The following is an 18,647-nucleotide window of genomic DNA, read 5'->3' as shown; positions in this document are numbered from 1 at the left end:
AGGGGAACCTGAGAAGTAAAGCAGCAATTATGCAACAGAGTTATTTATGCTATGATCAATTTCACTTATCGCTTGCCTTGTTACAAAAGAAAACAAAGCCTTGAGATGACTTATAAAAATATCTGTATTACAAAACAAGAAAAGTAAAGAAGTCAAGGTGAAGAGAAAATACGGGAAGGAAAAACAAAGAAGTGAAAAGTAAAGTCATTTTATTAAATGCAGACTGTAAAGTCTTCCTTTTGCTAGTGGCCCATGTGAAGACGTGAAACACTTATCAGTTACGTGACTAACAAGCTAAAAGCAGAACCATGTTTGGCACTAAGACTTGAGATTTGGCAGTAAGACCTGAGAGAACTTTCTTTCATGTGTCCTTAAATATGACTTTGTGGGAGCTAAGAAACCTATAAGGTTTCTCAAGATAGGCAGATGTCCTGGCTCCAAGCTCAGTAGAAGCATTTCTTTTTTCTTTTCTTTTTTTTTGAGACTGAGTCTTACTCTGTCACCCAGTCTAGAGTGCAGCAGCACAGTCTTGGCTCACTGCAACTTCCGCTTCTCAGGTTCAAGTGATTCTCGTGCCTCAGCCTCCTGAGTAGCTGGGATGACAGGTGTGTGCCACCATGCCCAGCTAATTTTTTTATGTATTTTTTAGTAGAGATGGAGTTGCACCATGTTGGCAAAACTGGTCTCGAACTCCTGACCTCAAGTAATCGCCTGCCTTGGCCTCCGAAGTGTTAGGATTTCAGTAATGAGCCACCGCACCTGGCAGTAGAAGCATTTCTAAAGTAAGCTAGCACAGTGCAGGTAGACCCCACGGTGCTTGCAGACAGCTCAGTGGCTACTGGGCCTCACCCAAGGAAGCATTCCTTAGGTGGTTCTCAGCCTGGCTGATTGTATCAGAATCACATAGACCATAGGATTAGAATTTCAGAAATGTGGTGGAACCCCAAGGTGTGCTTTTGTCTTATTTTTTTTAAAGCTCTTTAGGTAATTCTGATACATAGCCAGAATTGAGATCAAGTGATCTGAAGAATGGGGCTGGATAGATGACAGCTATTTTAGACTGGATTAAACCAGGTGGACTACATGTATTTCAGGCAGTCTTCCATACATATCAATTCTTTTCTTTTAACTGAAATTTTGATAAGAATTAGCAGAGAGTTTAAGATTATGTTTTCTGACAGTGATGATAATAATCGCAAGAGCAAACAGTATGTAAAATGCTAGGCATTGCAAATATTTTTTATTTTAATGTAAATTTTTTTATTCTAATAGCTTTTAATTCTTATAATCTTGAGATATAAACTACTTTTATCTTCATTTTATAGAAGAGGGAAACTGGGTTCATAGAGGCTAATAAACCTGTCCTGGTTAGCCAGCTCAAATTCAAATCCCAATGGTTTCACTTTAGAGCTCTTAATTCCTATGACCTGCCTGATGATTTTTTTGTTTTTGTTTTTGTTTTTGAGACAGAGTCTCACTGTGTTGCCCAGGCTGGAGTGCAGTGGCATGATCTCGGGTCACTGCAACCTCCACCTTGCAGGTTCAAGCAATTCTCCTGCCTCAGCCTCCCGAGTGGCTGGGATTACAGGTGCACACCATCACACCCAGCTAATTTTTTTTTTTTTTTTTTTTTGAGACGGAGTCTTGCTCTGTCGCCCAGGCTGGAGTGCAGTGGTGCCATCTTGTCTCACTGCAAGCTCCGCCTCCCAGGTTCACGCCATTCTCCTGCCTCAGCCTCCCGAGTAGCTGGGACTACAGGTGCCCACCACAATGCCTGGCTAATTTTTTTTGTATTTTTAATAGTAGAGACGGGGTTTTACTGTGTTAGCCAGGATGGTCTCAATCTCCTGACCTCGTGATCTGCCCGCCTTGGCCTCCCAAAATGCTGGGATTACAGACGTGAGCCACCGCCCCTGGCCATTTTTGTATTTTTAGTAGAGACAGGCTTTCGCCATGTTGTCCAGGCTGGTCTTGAACTCCTGACCTCAGGTGATCCACCTGCCTCGGCCTCCCGAAGTGCTGGGATTATAGACGTGAGCCACCTCGCCCGGCCACCTGATGTTTTTTGGCACATAGCATAGTCTATGGTATCAATCAATACCTATTTATTTTAGTAGTGGTGAGGTAAGAGATAGGACTTGACTCCAGATGTGGGACTTGGACACTGAACAAGATTGAGAAATGACAACAACAAAGAAATAAGAAATTAAAAAAAAAAAAAATTGAGGACTAGCTAAAACAGGGCCTAGGGGTAAGCAGCTTTCCAGTGACATGCCCACCAGTGTGCCATGTCAATTTATCATCGCCATGGCAACACCCAGGCGTTACCACCCCTTTCCATGGCAATGACCCAAAAGTTACTATCCCTTCCCTAGATATTTCTTCATAAGCTGCTGCTTAATGTGCATGCAATTAAGAGTAGGTATAAATATGACTGTAAAACTGCCCTAAACTGCTACTCTCTGCCCTGCTCTGCACAGGGAATCAAGAGAGCTATTACATTGCCTCTTCGATAAAGCTGTTTTTTTTGTTTGTTTTTTTTTGAGATGGAGTCTTGCCCTGTTGCCCAGGCCAGAGTGCAGTGGCACAATCTTGGCCCACTGCAACTTCTGCCTCCCAGGTTCAAGTGATTCTCCTGCCTCAGCCTCCCAAGTAGCGGGGATTACAGGTGCATGCCACCACACCCAGCTAATTTTTTGTATTTTTAGTAGAGACGAGGTTTCACTATGTTGGCCAGGCTGGTCTCGAACTCCTGACCTCAGGTGATCCGCCTGCCTCAGCCTCCCAAAGTGCTGGGATGTGAGCCACCACATCCTGCCTGCACCTAGATTATAATATTAGCCTTCTAACTGTTCTTCCTGCTTCAAACCTCTGCCCTGTCCAGTCCCTCCTCAATTCTCACACCAGTGTGATTTTTCTAAAACACTTGCCTGCTTCTGCTTTAAACTCTCCCAGGACCTCCCCATCAACTGATTAAATTCCAATCTGGACCTGCTGCTTTTTCAAACGTATCTCTTTATTTTGACACATTCAGAATGGAAAAAAAAAATGTAACTCTTGCTTTTCTACTGCTTGCTTTAAACACCAGAATAGGATCTACTTATACACACACTCTGCTCATGTTACTTACCTCTGCTTTCCATACATTTCTGTTTTTCTGACTAGATTATCTCCATTCTCTGAAGCCAGTTGTCCTTTAGAGTCCAGGTTAAGGAGTCTCTTCCTCCAGAAAAGCCTCCCTGACCCCCTGCAATATCCTTTATATACCTCTGTTATTTTCCCTAGAATAAGCACTGTCCTATCAGCAGATGACAGTTTTATTGTCATGTTTTAGGAATGGGCTTAATAAGACCTCTAGCTCTTGTGACTATACTCTGTGGTGCATGCCTGTAATCCCAGCTACTCGGGAGGCTGAGGCAGGAGAATCTCTTGAACCCAGGAGGCGGAGGTTGCAGTGAGCCGAGATCGTGCTATTACATTCCAGCCTGGGCAACAAGAGCAAAACTCTTTCTTAAAAAATAAAATAAAGTAAAATATAATCTAGTTGCAAAGAGTGAAGGACTGTGGAAATGAAGAGAAGAAGCTAGATTTGAGAGATATAGGAAACAGACTCTAGGACCTAATGACTGGATGGTGGAGGATGAGGGAGAAGGGAGGAAGAGGTCAGATTCCTGGCCCCAGTGACTGGATAGTTAGCGATGTCTTTTCCTAAGATGAGGAGGAATATGTTCAGGGCAATTTCACCTTCAGATATGTTATTTGGGAATCTTGGCGAGCCAAATGGAGGTATTTGGTAGTTGGAAGACTGTGAAGGATAAGCCAGGAAGGACAGTAGAGAATGATGTCACAAATAGAAAGCGAGTGATATATTTTAGAGATGTCAAGAAATACAAAGCCTGCAAAGTGTGAACTGGCATCTAGTGACAATGACAAAACCAACTTCAGGGCAGTGGTACAGGCAGAAGTTCAGTTGAGTGAGTTAAGTGGTGAGTGAATATTGTGTAGGGAAAGAGGGCCAGTAGTTAAAGAGGATGTATATCAATGAGGGGATGTTTATTTTTTTTTGAGACGGCCTCGCCTCATCGCTCAGGCTGGAGTGCAGTGGTAACGCTCTCAGCTCGCTGCAACCTCCTCCACCTCCCAGGCTCTAGCGATCCTCCCACCTCAGTGTCCCAAGTAGCTGGGACTAAAGGCGCAACACCAAGCCCAGCTAAGTTTTGCATTTTTTATAGAGATGGGATTTTGCCATGTTGCCAAGGCTGGTCTCGAAGTCCTGAGTTCAAGCAATCCACCCTCCTTGGCCTCCCAAAGTGGTGGGATTACAGGCGTGAGCCCGCCACTCCTTGCCAGGATGTATATTTGTTTGTTTATGAGAGGGAGTCTTGCTCTGTCACCGAGGCTAGAGTGCAATGGCACAATCTTGGCTCACTGCAACCTCCACCTCCTGGGTTCAAGCAATTCCTCTGCCTCAGCCTCCCGAATAGCTGAGATTATAGGCACCCGTCACCGCGTGTGGCTAATTTTGTGTTTTAGTAGAGACGGAGTTTCACCATGTCAATTAGGCTGGTCTCGAACTCCTGACCTCAAATGATCTGCCTGCCTCGGCCTCCCAAAGTCTGGGATTACAGGCTTGGGCCCTTCGCGCCTTGCCGGTATGTTTATTTCTAAGGTGAGAGAAACTTGAGAATCCAGTAGTCTCCCCACTTATCTGCTGGGTATATGTTCCACGACCACCAGTGGACGTCTGAAACCTCAGACAGTATGGAACCCGATTGCCATCATTCATACCATCTTTCTGTGCATCTTCCACCTGGAAATGTAATGCCTTTTCCATCTTAACTAAGCACTTACACACACTGTGGCCATAACTTTCGCAGTTTGAGGTACGACAGCAAAACTCCATGAATTTCTTTTATCTTCCTCACAATTTCATGGATAGAAGATTCATTTTTACCATAGATCTTAGCAACCTCAGCATATTTTCTTTCCTCATTAAGTCGAGAACTTTCACCTTTTGACTTCGAGAAAGCACTTTACGGCTTCTCTTAGGCGTATCCGAATTGCCAGCATCACTGCTACTGCTCTTGTGCTTTGGGGACATCATTAGGGCAGATAAAGGCTACTTGAACACAAGCACTGCATCCTCCAGTAGTCGATCTGATAACCAAGATGGCTACAAAGTGATTATGGGGCGGGTGGCGTCTACAGTGTGGATATGCTGGACAAAGGATTCATATCCTGGTCAGATGGTGCAAGATTTCATCATGCTACTCAGAACAGTGTGCAGTTTAAAACTTATGAATTGTTCATTTCTGGAATTTTCCATTTAATATTTTTAGACAACAGTTGACTGCTGGTAAGGAAACTGGGAACGTGAAACTGAAGATAAGGGTTGGGCTACTGTATGGTCATATACCACATATTGATGTTTTGGTCAGTGGTAGACTGCATATACAATGGTAGTCTCATAAGATTATAATGTACTTTTAATGTGCTTTTTCTATATTTAGATGTTTGCTTCCCATTGTGGTACAGTTGCCTGCAGTATTCAGTAGAGTAACATGCTGTACAGGTTTTTAGCCTAGGAGCAATAGGTTTTACCACATATCCTAACTATATAGTAGACTACACCATGTTTGTGGAAGTGCTCTCTGTGATGTACACATAACAAAATCACCTCATGATGCATTTCTCAGAATGTATCCCCATTGTTAAACAACTCATAACTGTGTTTATGTGCAGAGAAGAGTTTGTAGAGAAGGAGGGGGCTTATTTCGAGCAAGATCCCTGAGAAGGTTTTGGAGGTGCAGAACTGAAAATTCAGCAGAAGTAGAAGCTTTGGACAGGAGGAATTCCTCTTTCCTTGATTGAATTTGTGGAGTAGGAACTGTTGTGAACCTTGGATTCCCTATATACATGCCCTAGGGAAGGCCTAGATTCTTCGTCAGTTAAATATCACTATTTGGGATTTCTCTCCAAATGAAGTAACTATCCAGGAAAACATTTGGTTGTTTTTGATTTGATCTAACCCTGTGCTACCCAATACAGAAGACACTAGCCATATGTGGATGTTTAAGTTAATTAAAATGAAATGAAATGTCGTTTATCAGCTGCTCTAGCCACATTTCAAGTGTTCATTAGTCACAAGTGGCTAATGGTTACAGCATTATTGCTGCTGTACAGCAATAGTCTAATCCATTTTTAAAACAAAAAGTTTCTGTGAGATACATAATTTTAAATTGTGCAATGTTATATATAACACCATGAATTCATTCTAAAAATATAGCCTTTCTTCTTCATGATCCATCGAAAAATGGAAAAAATAGGTATAATAGGTTTTTTTTAAATGTTGGATTTAATATCATTTGATTTAAAAAGATAATGTCAAATTTAAATATCTTGATAGTTTCATGCATGCTAGAACTTTTCACTGGTTCTTAAACCTATTAATCTCATTTAAAAATTCTGCATAGAGTGATCCTGGTTTTTACATAAATATTACTCTTAAATGTGGTTTTTAACTCTTTTCTGAAAACATTTTCAGATGATATTCCTGAAAGCTCACTCTTCTCACCAATGCCGTCAGAGGAAAAGGCTGCTTCCCCTCCCAAACCACCACTTTCAAATGCCTCAGCAGCTCCAGTTGGGAGAAGGGGCCGTCTGGCCAACCTTGCTGCAACTATTTGCTCCTGGGAAGATGATGTAAATCACTCATTTGCAAAACAAAACAGTGTACAAGAACAGCCTGGTACCACTTGTTTATCCAAATTTTCCTCTGCAAGTGGAGCATCTGCTAGGATCAATAGCAGCAGTGTTAAGCAGGAAGCTACATGCTGTTCCCAAAGGGATGGCGATGGCTCTTTGAATAAAGCCCCATCCTCAAGTGCTGATGATGCAGCTTTGGTTAATGCCTCAATTTCCAGCTCTGTGGTAAGTCAATATCATTTTGGTCTTTGGAAGCCTTTTCTTTTTTTGTTATGAGTGGTATAATACATCTGTGTGTATGTACAGGTGGATGGGTGGATATGTGTTTTATAATAGGTGCATAGTGAGTTTATATGTATTTGTAAGATAGCAGTTTCTTAGAAAGTGAAAATCGTTAAGTTGGGTACCCTATCCCAAGATCAATTAGCAGTTGACAGCTGAAGTTATACTAATTTGATGCAAATCCAGTCTATAATGGAATGATAGAGCCTCTTCTTAGTCATTAAGGAGAGCACTGAAAATTAAGTCCTCTGTTATAATGCTTTAAATATATATATATGAGAAATTTATATAAATTTCTCAAATATTTCTGAAAAGATGTATAACAAATTAGTAGCTATAGTTGCCTCCGGGAAGGCAAATTGCCAAACAGGGTATGATACTTTCACTGTATATCCTTTTGAAATGTTTGAAACTTTTACTTTGTGCATGTATTACCTCAACAGTTTTCAAAAAACAATCTTAAATAAAAAGGAAAAATAATTTTGTGTTTCTGACCATTGTCTTTTAGTGTACAGCTAGTCTTTAGAATTAGACCTGCATTGAATCCTAGCTCTACCACATAATTAGAAGTGTGACTTTGGACAAGGTGCTTAATATTGCAAGGCTTTATTTTTCTGTACGTAAAATAGGAAAAAAAAGATTATTTGGAGGGTTAATAAGAGTCATAAAACACTTAGCACAGTACCTGGCTATGTATAAGTACTTAATTTATTAACCATCAAGTACATGATACTATTTTGTTAAATTTTTATTGACTTAATTAAAATGTAATTTGGTCTAATATGGTTAAAAATTTGATAAAGGTACTAGTGCAATAATATGAATAAAACTTTTTTTTAAAATAGTGATCGTACTGCTAATACTTAATTACCCATGAATACATTATGCAGACTAACCCACATATTATAATTTAAATGATAGCATTTTTTAAGTTGGGTATTTTTCCCAAATCTTTCATATTTGTTTGATCTATTAGAGAGCAAAATCATTTCATTTTCATAAATCTTACATAAAGGCTATCAAGTAAATAGGACTTGAATTGTTTTGTTATAGGATTACTTTTAGATATTGTGAATGTTGTTTACCCTAGGCGTTTTCATGTTTCAGAAACCTACTTCTTCTCCAGTGAAATCTACTACATCTATCACTGATGCTAAAAGTTGTGAGGGACAAAATCCTGAACTTCCAAAAACTCCTATTAGTCCTCTGAAAACGGAGGTATCGAAACCAATTGTGAAGTCAACTTTACCCCAGACAGTTCCGTCCAAAGGAGAACTAAATAGAGAAATTTGTCTGCAATCTCAATCTAAAGACAAATCTACAACACCAGGTTACGTATTTATAAAAAATTTAAAATTATTGCTGACTATATTCAGGATATCTATTCTCAACATTTTAAATATCCAGTTGTGAATGGTACAGCAATGGTTTGCCAGGGCCAGTGCCTGAATGTTCCAAATGAGACCTCAGCTTTAGTTGATTCAATGAATATTTATTAATGTAGACTAGCCTATTTACTGGTCAAATGACTTAATATGTTACATTTTAACAGTTTAAACATGCTTTTTCCAGGATGATCTTGCTAGATTTTATTTTCTATATTTTTTGATTCAGACAAAGCATATTTAACTGGAAATCACAGTTTAGGGGCATAATGGAGAAACATTCTTGTAGCCAAGGGTGCAGAGCAGTGCTTCTCAATCTTGAGTATGAAGGCACCTCTAATAGCAGAGAGAAGTGAATGTGCATATGAATGACTCCACCTCTAATTTTATTTATTAAATTGATAAATGGTAGAAATATTTGAAAAAATTGCTGTTTATTGGTAAATAATATATATATTTTGGAAGTACATTTGATGATTTAATATATTCATATAATTTGTAAATATCAAATCAGTGTAATGAGGATATCCATCACCTTAAATACTTGTCTTTATGCTAGAAACATTTGAATTCTTCTCTTGTAGCTATTTTGAAGTATACAATAGATTATTGTAAACTATAGCACCCTACTGATCTATCAAACACTGGGTCTTTTTTGTTCTGCCAAACTGTATATTTGTACTCATTAATCAACCTCTCTTCATCCCCCAATTATATCTATCTGTGTATATATTGTGTGTGAGCATTTACATATAAAAGTTCAAAATTTCTTGCCATAGTAAACTGATACTCCAGGAAATGCCATATTTATCTTGTGGTGATTTATATCTTCTGGCACACTTCCACATGCTGTTAATTGAGAAACACAGGACTAAAATATATGGTAATCGAGTTTATTCTGAACTGTGTTCATTTTCATTGGAAAGACTTTTAATTCTAAGGTTTAACTTTCTGAAAATACAACCTCTGCAGAAACTATAGTTCATCATAAAGGGGCAGTAAACAGAAATGAGAGTGGGGAAGCGGTTATGGGGTAGGTAGAAATCAGCAATTTCCAGTTGAGCTGGAATGAGAATTAGAAACAATAGCAAGATCCCCAGATGGAATAGAACTAGTTAGTCCCAATTTTCTAAAGACTCAACGCTTAGATAAGAAGCATGTGTTTTAATTGTTCTTGACTACTGGATATACCCAGAATCACATTTCCAGGGTTTCAGAGATATTTATTTTAGATACTTCACTGCATTCTTAATGAACTGTAGTTTGGAATATGGCCTGAAGTAGTAATAAGTGACAGGTGAAGTCCTCAAATTATGGCCATGGCTCAAATTCTACTCTTTGCTTGTTTTTGCAAATAAAGTTTTATTGGAGCACAGTCACACCCATTTACTTACATATTGTCTGTGGTTGCTTTCATTCTGTAATGCAGACCAGAATAATTGTGACAGAGGCCATATGGCCCACAAAGCTCAAAATATTTAGTGCCTGGCCCTTTACAGGAAAATATATGCTAATCTCTGATATAGATAAGCCTATTTTTATGTAATACAACCTTAGAATCCTCTTGATGGGAGTGATATATGCCCCATTTGCCCTATTTTAAATTTACTTCATACTGTTTCAAATGAGTGCTGTGGAGTTTTTTGTTTTGTTTTGTTTTGCTGTTTTTGTTTTTGAGACAGGGTCTCACTTTGTCACCCAGGATGGAGTGCAGTGAGTGGCATGATCTCAGCTCACTGCAGCCTCAACCTCCCAGATTCAAGCAATCCTCCTGCCTCAGCCCACCAAGTAGCTGGGATTATAGGCATGCCACTACACCTGGCTAATTTTTGTATTTTTTTATAGAGATGGGGTTCCTCCATGTTGCTCGGGCTGGTCTTGAACTCCTGAGCTCAAGAGATCCACCTGCCTCGGTCTCCCAGAGTACTAGGATTACAGGTGTGAGCCACCGTGCCCAACCGAATACTATTTTAAGATACTGTAAAATCAAGGTGTCCTTTTGATAAAATGAATAATCTCTAGTTTTCCTTCTGAAGGAGAAAAAGGAAAAATTCCCTTATTTTCATGTTAGGCTTCCTAAAAGCAAGATAAAATAAATTGACTATAGAAATGTAAGTTATTGGAAGTTACCATGGCCAGCACACTTGGTGATGAAGGTAGATTTATTAATATATATACAGTTAATTTCTAATTATTTAAATTCTGGTTGTTCAGTTTGGGAGTTTTCTAAGCCTTACTGCTCTCTCCTCATTCTACCTTTTTAAAATTATTATTATTTTTTAAATAACTGAATTCTATGAGTAGGTTTTAGGGCATGTACTTAAATAGAATAGTAAAGTAAACTTTTTAAAATTTTGAAGTATTTTTATAGTTTACTTTGTGAATGAATATTCCTGATAAAATCAAAGCATTTTGAAGCTGTAATGTAGTTTAGAACTTTTTCCATAGAAATCATAATAATTTTTTATTTTGAATAGCCCCCAAAAATGTGTGTGTTTTCTGTAGGAGGAGCAGGAATTAAGCCTTTCCTGGAACGCTTTGGAGAGCGTTGTCAAGAACACAGCAAAGAAAGTCCAGCTCGTAGCACACCCCATAGAACCCCTATTATTACTCCAAATACAAAGGCCATCCAAGAAAGATTATTCAAGCAAGACACATCTTCATCTACTACCCATTTAGCACAACAGCTCAAGCAGGTATGATGTACTGTATTTAACATTATTCATCACATGATACCTGCATATAACCTAGAAATCAAAATGGGTTCTGATGCCAGTCTTTTTGACTGAGATAAGTAGCATCTTGATTTTGTTTCACTAATTTCAGACAAGAGCGGGCACATTCAGGGTGGTATGGCCGTAGACAGTATCACTCATTTCAAATTAGAAATATTGTCATGAATTCCATGTGTATTGTGAACTTTTTAAACTGCCAACTGTTTAAACCTTTTAAACAGTTTAAAACTGAAAACAAGGAAAATTTTAGTAGTGTTTGGATGTTAAACATGCTACTGGCTCCTGTGTAAAATACAGCTTTTGATGGGTTTAGGAACGTCAAAAAGAACTAGCATGTCTTCGTGGCCGATTTGACAAGGGCAATATATGGAGTGCAGAAAAAGGCGGAAACTCAAAAAGCAAACAACTAGAAACCAAACAGGTAATGTAAACAAGAAATATAAAAGCGGACGTGGTCCCCAAATAGTATTGGGATCTAATTTGTAGTTCTGTATTGGCAAATAATTCTTTATAGACTTTTCTGTTCCAATTAACTCTGTCACTTTTTGCCTATAAATCCCTTAAATGTGCAAGCAATTCTGCTTTTCTTGTGATATTTTCTATTTCAGTGGAACTCTTCACCATATTCATTGATGACCTTAAAATCAAATTTTATGAAAATTATTTTCATCATTCATTTGATTTCAGAGTCTACTTAACTTTCCACTTAGATGCTGGTTCTGAAATATTTCTGAGAATCTACTTTTCTCATTGATGACTGTATACTTTTCCCTACACACCATGTCTTTAGACTATCTGGGATCCTTTCAGTCACCACACACCTCCCAGATTGCTCTTTATTCTGGTCAAGGTTCGTTAATCAGCCTTCAACAAAATCTCTACGATGTAAGCTGTGTTCTGTTTCATTTACGTGTCTTCAAAGTACTGTGTTAGGATATGTTTTTAAGCTAATAGAATTGTATTTACAGTGGGGACTAATAGAAAGTAAAACAACAGTAAATTTAACCAGTATTCTTTGAGAGAGATCTACTTGACTGATTTATCAGTTCACTTGCTTAACAAATCACATTTCCCAGAGTTCTGATCTCAACCTTTTTTTCTCAGTTGCTCTGGAATATCTCTTCCCTGTCCACATACCTAGATTCCGATAAGCACTGAAATGCTGATGATGTTCAGCTCCACTGTGCTGATCTCTCTCCTGAGCTCTAGGTGTGGTTGGCTAGCAGAGCCTGCTATGCTTTGCTGTAGTATCTTCCCCTTGTAGTCTGTCTTCTCTTGTTGGTTTACTCTATACCTCATCATCTAAAACAATCTGGAAGTTCTTCCTTGGATTCTTCCTCTTGTTTACGGTGTCTTCCCATCTTCTTGCCCTAGCACACATATGCATAAACACACACGTGCAGCGATTAGTTTTCTAAATCTGTCACCAACCTGCCTCGTCTTCTATATTTTCCTCTGCTATTACCAAAGTTACTGCCGTAGCTTTATACTGAACACCCTGCTTCTAGTGTCGCTACTCTCCAATCCACCTTACCAGTTGCTGCCAGAGAAATATATATATATATAATTTTTTTTTTTGAAACGGAGTTTCACTCCTGTTGCCCAGACTGGAGTACGGGGCGTGATCCTGGCTCACTGCAACCTCTGTCTCCCAGGTTCAAGTGATTCTTCTGCCTCAGCCTCCTGAGTAGCTGAGATTACAGGTGCGTGCCATAATGCCTGACTAATTTTGTATTTTTAGTAGAGACGGAGTTTCTCCATGTTGGTGAGGCTGGTCTTGAACTCCTAACCTCAGGTGATCCGCCCGCCCCAGCCTCCCAAAGTGCTGGGGTTACAGGCATAAGCCACTGCACCCGGCTGAGAAATATTTTTAAAAGTTGCATATTCATGTATTCACTTGCTTAAAATCTTGGAGTGCTCCCCATAGTTGTCATCAGAAAAATTCACAAACTGCTTGGCTTGACATATAGAATGATTCCTCACCTGACGCCTCCCCACTGCTCCTCCACAGGTATGTGTCAGTCCTGCCATGCAGGCTATTTGCAGTTTCTCAAATATACCTATGTTTTTGTTTTTTGTTTTTTTTGAGATGGAGTCTCGCTCTGTCGCCCAGGCTGGAGCGCAGTGGCGCGATCTCGGCTCACTGCAAGCTCCACTTCCCAGGTTCATGCCATTCTCCTGCCTCAGCCTCCCAAGTATCTGGGACTACAGGCTCCTGCCACCATGCCCGGCTAATTTTTTGTATTTTTAGTAGAGATGGGGTTTCACTGTGTTATCCAGGATGGTCTCGATCTCCTGACCTCATGATCTGCCCGCCTCGGCCTCCCAAAGTGCTGGGATTACAGGTGTGAGCCATCGCACCCGGCCAAATATGCCATGTTTTCACATCTCTCTGCCTTTGACTTCTGTTATCTGTCAGGAATATCTCCCTGGTGAGCTCACACTTCATTAAGAATAGGTCAAACATTAATCCCCTCTGGGAATTCTTCCTTGGCCCTTTTCTCAAAGAGTCCCACTTTTTTTACCCATGTCATCCTATGTATACCTCAACTAGAATATTTATCTTCCCATGAATGTTGTAAGTTTGCATTCCACCACTGCCTATGGGAGTCTTCTCTACCTGTGTTCTTAGTGCTTGACTCAGAGTTAGGAGCTCAACAAACTTGTATTTGAAGGAAGGAAGAAATATACTTGCTGATCTTTCCCATCAGCGTATAACAAGCTATTATCTGCCATCTGAAAACAAAAACAACTCTCGGGACCCCGTTCCCCTCCTTTTCTTTGCCTCCTTTTCATGCAGACTCTTCTACAAGTTATTTCTACTTGTTGCTTTCAGGTTTCCTCCTTCTCTCTAGAACTCTCTGCTTAAGCTTTGCTATCACTCCTTCCACAGAGTCAGTATCCTTATCACATTTGTCAGTGATCTTCACCTACTAATCAATTTTCAGTTGATTAGTAGCATTTGACATTGTCGATCACTCTTCTATTGGGAGTGCCTTCTTCACCTGGTTGCCAGCATATCATATTCTCATGGCTTTCCGCCTGTGTCTAGAAAGTATAGAGCAGGGTTCTTAAAGTATTTTGTACTAAATAATTCCCAATAAACCTGTGAAATTCCTCCCAGAAAGTTGCACATATAAGAGCTAGGAGGAAAATGCAGTTGAAGGCAGTGTTTTTAAAGTCAAGGGGCTGGGTGCGGTGGCTCATGCCTGTAATCCCAGCACTTTGGGAGGCTGAGGCAGGTGGATCACTTGAAGTCAGGAGTTTGAGACCAGCCCGGCCAACATGGTAAAAACCCATCTCTACTAAAAATACAAAAAAAATTAGCCAGGCATGGTGGCGGGTGCCTGTAATCCCAGCTACTCAGGAGACTGAGATGGGAGAATCCCTTGAACACAGGAGACGGAGGTTTCAGTGAGCCGAGATTGCACCACTGCACTCCAGCCCAGGCGATAGTGTGAGACTCTGTCTCAAAAAAAAGAGAAATAAAGTCAAAGGAAGAAAGAAAACTTTTGAGAAGGAAGGAGTGGTTGGTATTGTCATGTTTCAAATGTGGGATAAGCCAAATCCACTGGGTTTTGAAGTGAGAAGTTTGCTGTAACGTGGCAAAGAGCAGTGTTAGTGAAGAGGTGAAGGTGGCATGCAGGTGGTGCTGAGTGGAGGAGGGAACGGGCATGAGGAGCAGGGCCAATGAGTGCAGGCATTTCTTAGAAGAAGTTTGGTCCTAGTGGAGGGGAGAAAGGAGGTAGTGACTAGAGGAGATGAAGAAAAGTATGGTTTGTATGTGTTTTGTCCTTTCTAAGACCTAAGTCAATTTGTGTGATGGGATAAGGGGTGACAATTAATGGGATGAGGTGAGAATGGATGAACTCAGCACAGTGAAGGGAACAGAACTGATGAGGACAATCTCCTGTGATGAAAAGGAAAGAGGAAAGTAGCATGTAGGTATGCTGGTAGTCTTAGAGCTATGAGAGCAAACACTGATGGGCTTTCTGCTGAAACCTCCTGTTTCATTCATCCTTAGGAAAGGGAAGGTGACAGGGAAATAGTGTGGAGGAAAGAAGAGAGAGCTGACTCAGACATAGGAAGAATAGGGGGTAGTGTTGAGACTTAGTTGAGATGAGACCATACGTTTTGTAGTGGAACCATTTGATAATTTACTATGCTTTTAGTGTTTTTTAAACATTTTTGCGTATTTTTTTAATCCACTCATCTTCACACTAATTACATTGCTTTTACACATCCAAAGCTGCTTCTAACTTGAGAGACTATTAATAAGTCTGGAACTAGACCTGGAACAAGAGTACCTGGGTTTGTATACTGGCTCTGCCAGTCACTAACTGTGTGCAAGATACTTAACTTTTTTGTGTCTTAGCTCTCTCATCTGTAAAATGGAGATACTAGTACCTAACATAGAGGGTTATTGGGAAGATTAAGTGAGGCAATAGATATAAGGTGCTTAGAAAGGTGGCTGGCACATATTGAGCTCTGTGTAAGTATTAGCTGCCTTTATCTTTACTCTTATTTGATGATTTCTACTATGACTTTATTCATAAAGTCTTCTTTTATTTCTTTGATGAAATAATCTGTACAACAATATAGTCTTTAAACACGCAAAAAAAAAAAATAGTGAATGTTCCTCTTAAATAACCTTGCTAATGAATAAAAAGACTCAGATGAGGGAAAGATTTCTTCTCTTCTTTCGTTACCTTCTGATCTGTTTTTGTCCTTGTTTTCTCTTGCTCTTGCCCTCTGGGTAACTGATAGTTAAATGGAATCCTGATGTGTAGGAGCTGTCGCCAGATGTTATAGGTGTGGGTTTAGATAAGGGGTGATATAGGGGTGGGTGTTTTTCCCTTGTATGGCTTTCACTTTGTTTTTTTGTTGTTATTTTGTTTTATTTTACCAAATACCCAGACTTCATGGAGAGGCTTTCACTTTTATTGGCTTATCTAAAACTGCGCCCTGATGTGAATTTTTGTTCTTTCTTGCCACCTCCTCTCCAAAAGAGATTTTACATACTGAGAATTACCAAGAATGTGAACTAGCACTGAGGACTTGCTGTGTTCTAAACAAGACTGGGCCTATTCACACACACTGTTTCTTTTGTTCTAAGGAAACTTATACAGAGTAATATTTAATAATAATCTTGTTTCATTTAATAACATAGAAATGAAATCTATAGTTTTGAGAAATGAAATTTACTTTTTCATTTGCTTTTTGCAGGAAACTCACTGTCAGAGCACTCCCCTCAAAAAACACCAAGGTGTTTCAAAAACTCAGTCACTTCCAGTAACAGAAAAGGTGACAGAAAACCAGACACCAGCCAAAATTTCCAGTACAGAACCTACAGGTCAGTGTTTCTAGATTGTTCATGGTTAGTATGTAGAAACTCAAATGATTTTTGTGTGTTGATTTTGTATTCTGTAACTTTGCTGGATTTGTTCAACGGTTTTTTGGGGAATCTTTAGGGTTTTCTTTCTTTTTTTGTTTTTCTTTGAGATGGAGTCTCGCCTTGTCACCCACGCTGGAGTGCAATGGTGCAATCTCAGCTCACTGCAACCCCCGCCTCCTGGGTTCAAACGATTCTTCTGCCTCAGCCTCCCGAGTAGCTGGGATTACAGGTGCCTGCCACCACGCCAAGCTAATTTTTGTATTTTTAGTACAGACGGGGTTTCACCATGTCGGCCAGGCTGGTCTGAAACTCCTGACCTCATGATCCGCTTGCCTCGGCCTCCCAAAGTACTGGGATTATGGGGGTGAGCCACTGCGCTCAGACCAGGGTTTTCTACATATATGGTCATGTGATCTGTGAATAGAGATAATTTTACTTCTTCCTTTCTAATTCAGGTGCCTTTTATTTTCTTGCATAATTGCTCTGGCTGGGACTTTCAATGCTGTGTTGAATAGAAGTCATTAAAACAGGCATCTTTGTCTTGTTCCTCATCTTAGAGGAAAAGCTTTTAATCCTTCACTGTTGAGTACAATGTTAGCTGAGGGCTTTTCATATATGGCCTTTGTTATGTTGTGTACCTTCCTTCTATTCCTAGTTTGTTTTGTTTTGTTTTGTTTTGTTTTTTGAGATGGAGTCTTGCTCTGTCGCCCAGGCTTGAGTGCAGTGGTGCGATCTTGGCTCACTGCAAGCTCCGCCTCCCGGGTTCACTCCATTCTCCTGCCTCAGCCTCCTGAGTAGCTGGGACTACAGGTACCCGCCCCACGCCTGGCTAATTTCTTTTTGTATTTTTAGTAGAGACGAGGTTTCACCGTTAGCCAGGATGGTCTCAGTCTGCTGACCTCGTGATCTGCCCACCTCGGCCTCCCAAAGTGCTGGGATTACAGGCTTGAGCCACCATGCCTGGCCTGACACTTTGTTTTTAAAGTAAAAAACAAATTGCAGACTAGTATATATGGTATGATCACAGGACGAAACAAAATGGTATGTAAATATGCATACCTAGGGGAAAACTGGAAAAACAAACAATAACCTGGTAATATTGCTGTCCCATTTCTCTCTCGATGGGGGAAAAGTTAACGCATTTATGCCTAGTGTTCTGTTATTGGAATGTTAAGCTTGTGGGAGTTACTTATATCCTACTGCTCACGGTTGTCACCGAGGTCTGATTTTTCACAAAAAAAATTTGCAACCTCTGGCATAAATGGGTTAAGAGAGGACAGGTATTCAGGGAGGGGTGTTTCTATACATTTCTGGGTTTGAATATTTTAAAACAAATACATAGTTTTATAATCAGAAAAAAAGACACAAGATTCCTTAACTAGAAAATTATAGGTTCTTATATATATATTAATGTGATCTTTCTTAAACATTTTTAGGTTTCACTGAATGCAAAATGACGAAATCTAGCCCTTTGAAAATAACATTGTTTTTAGAAGAGGACAAATCCTTAAAAGTAACATCAGACCCAAAGGTTGAGCAGAAAATTGGTTGGTTTTTATTTTTTATTTATTATTAACTTTGCACATACTATAGGAAATGATATATTGATAGAAGCACATATTCAAATTGAGAGTGTCTCTGTTTTTTTAATTAAATCAGAATATACTGTAGCTTCTACCAAGATGTGGTACTGTTAACAGTTACTGCTAGCTCACAGGCATCTGTGAAAGTGTGGTTAAGACCCTCACTGACTTTCACAGAGATAGGAAAGGTGTTGCACTCCCACACTGTGTACTGGTAGAGGGGTGTTTCAGGGAAAACCTCTCTGGGACCGTGTTTTCCTCTGTTTTCGTAGCACCACATCAATCATCAACACAGAAGACTTTTGTGACCAGTTCAATTCAACTCAATTCTGACACTAGCTACATGGAGGTAGTGTCAGACAGATCCCACAGGTTGGGGACTCAGTCCCCAAGACTGCCTCCTCTCCTTCAGATACTAGTTGCAAGTCCAGGCCTCTCAAACTTCTTTTTTTTTTTTTTTTTTTTAAGACAGAGTCTTACTCCGTTACACAGGCTAGAGTACAGTGGCATGATCTCGGCTCACTGCAACCTCCGCCTCTCAGGTTCAAGCGATTCTCCTGCC

General features: G+C 39.9%; 1 protein-coding gene across 5 annotated transcripts in view; it reads left to right on the top strand.

Moving 5' to 3' along the window:
• Positions 1-18,647, top strand: part of ANLN (anillin, actin binding protein) — a 65,456-nt gene that overhangs the window by 9,941 nt on the left and 36,868 nt on the right. For 3 of the 5 annotated variants that reach the window (XM_065542130.2, XM_005549798.5, XM_005549797.5), the window contains 6 exons: positions 6,545-6,930; positions 8,095-8,317; positions 10,878-11,068; positions 11,421-11,528; positions 16,334-16,460; positions 17,939-18,049. In XM_065542130.2, the coding sequence (XP_065398202.1) occupies positions 6,545-6,930; positions 8,095-8,317; positions 10,878-11,068; positions 11,421-11,528; positions 16,334-16,460; positions 17,939-18,049 (1,146 nt within the window). The remainder of the gene's footprint in view (positions 1-6,544; positions 6,931-8,094; positions 8,318-10,877; positions 11,069-11,420; positions 11,529-16,333; positions 16,461-17,938; positions 18,050-18,647) is intronic. The other 2 variants (XM_005549800.5, XM_005549799.5) reach the window with 1 other exon arrangement.

This window comes from Macaca fascicularis, chromosome 3, assembly GCF_037993035.2.
Source record: "Macaca fascicularis isolate 582-1 chromosome 3, T2T-MFA8v1.1".
NCBI classification, from domain to species: domain Eukaryota; kingdom Metazoa; phylum Chordata; class Mammalia; order Primates; family Cercopithecidae; genus Macaca; species Macaca fascicularis.
Note: the sequence above shows the minus strand (reverse complement) of the source record. Positions and strands in the feature narration are given on the sequence as shown.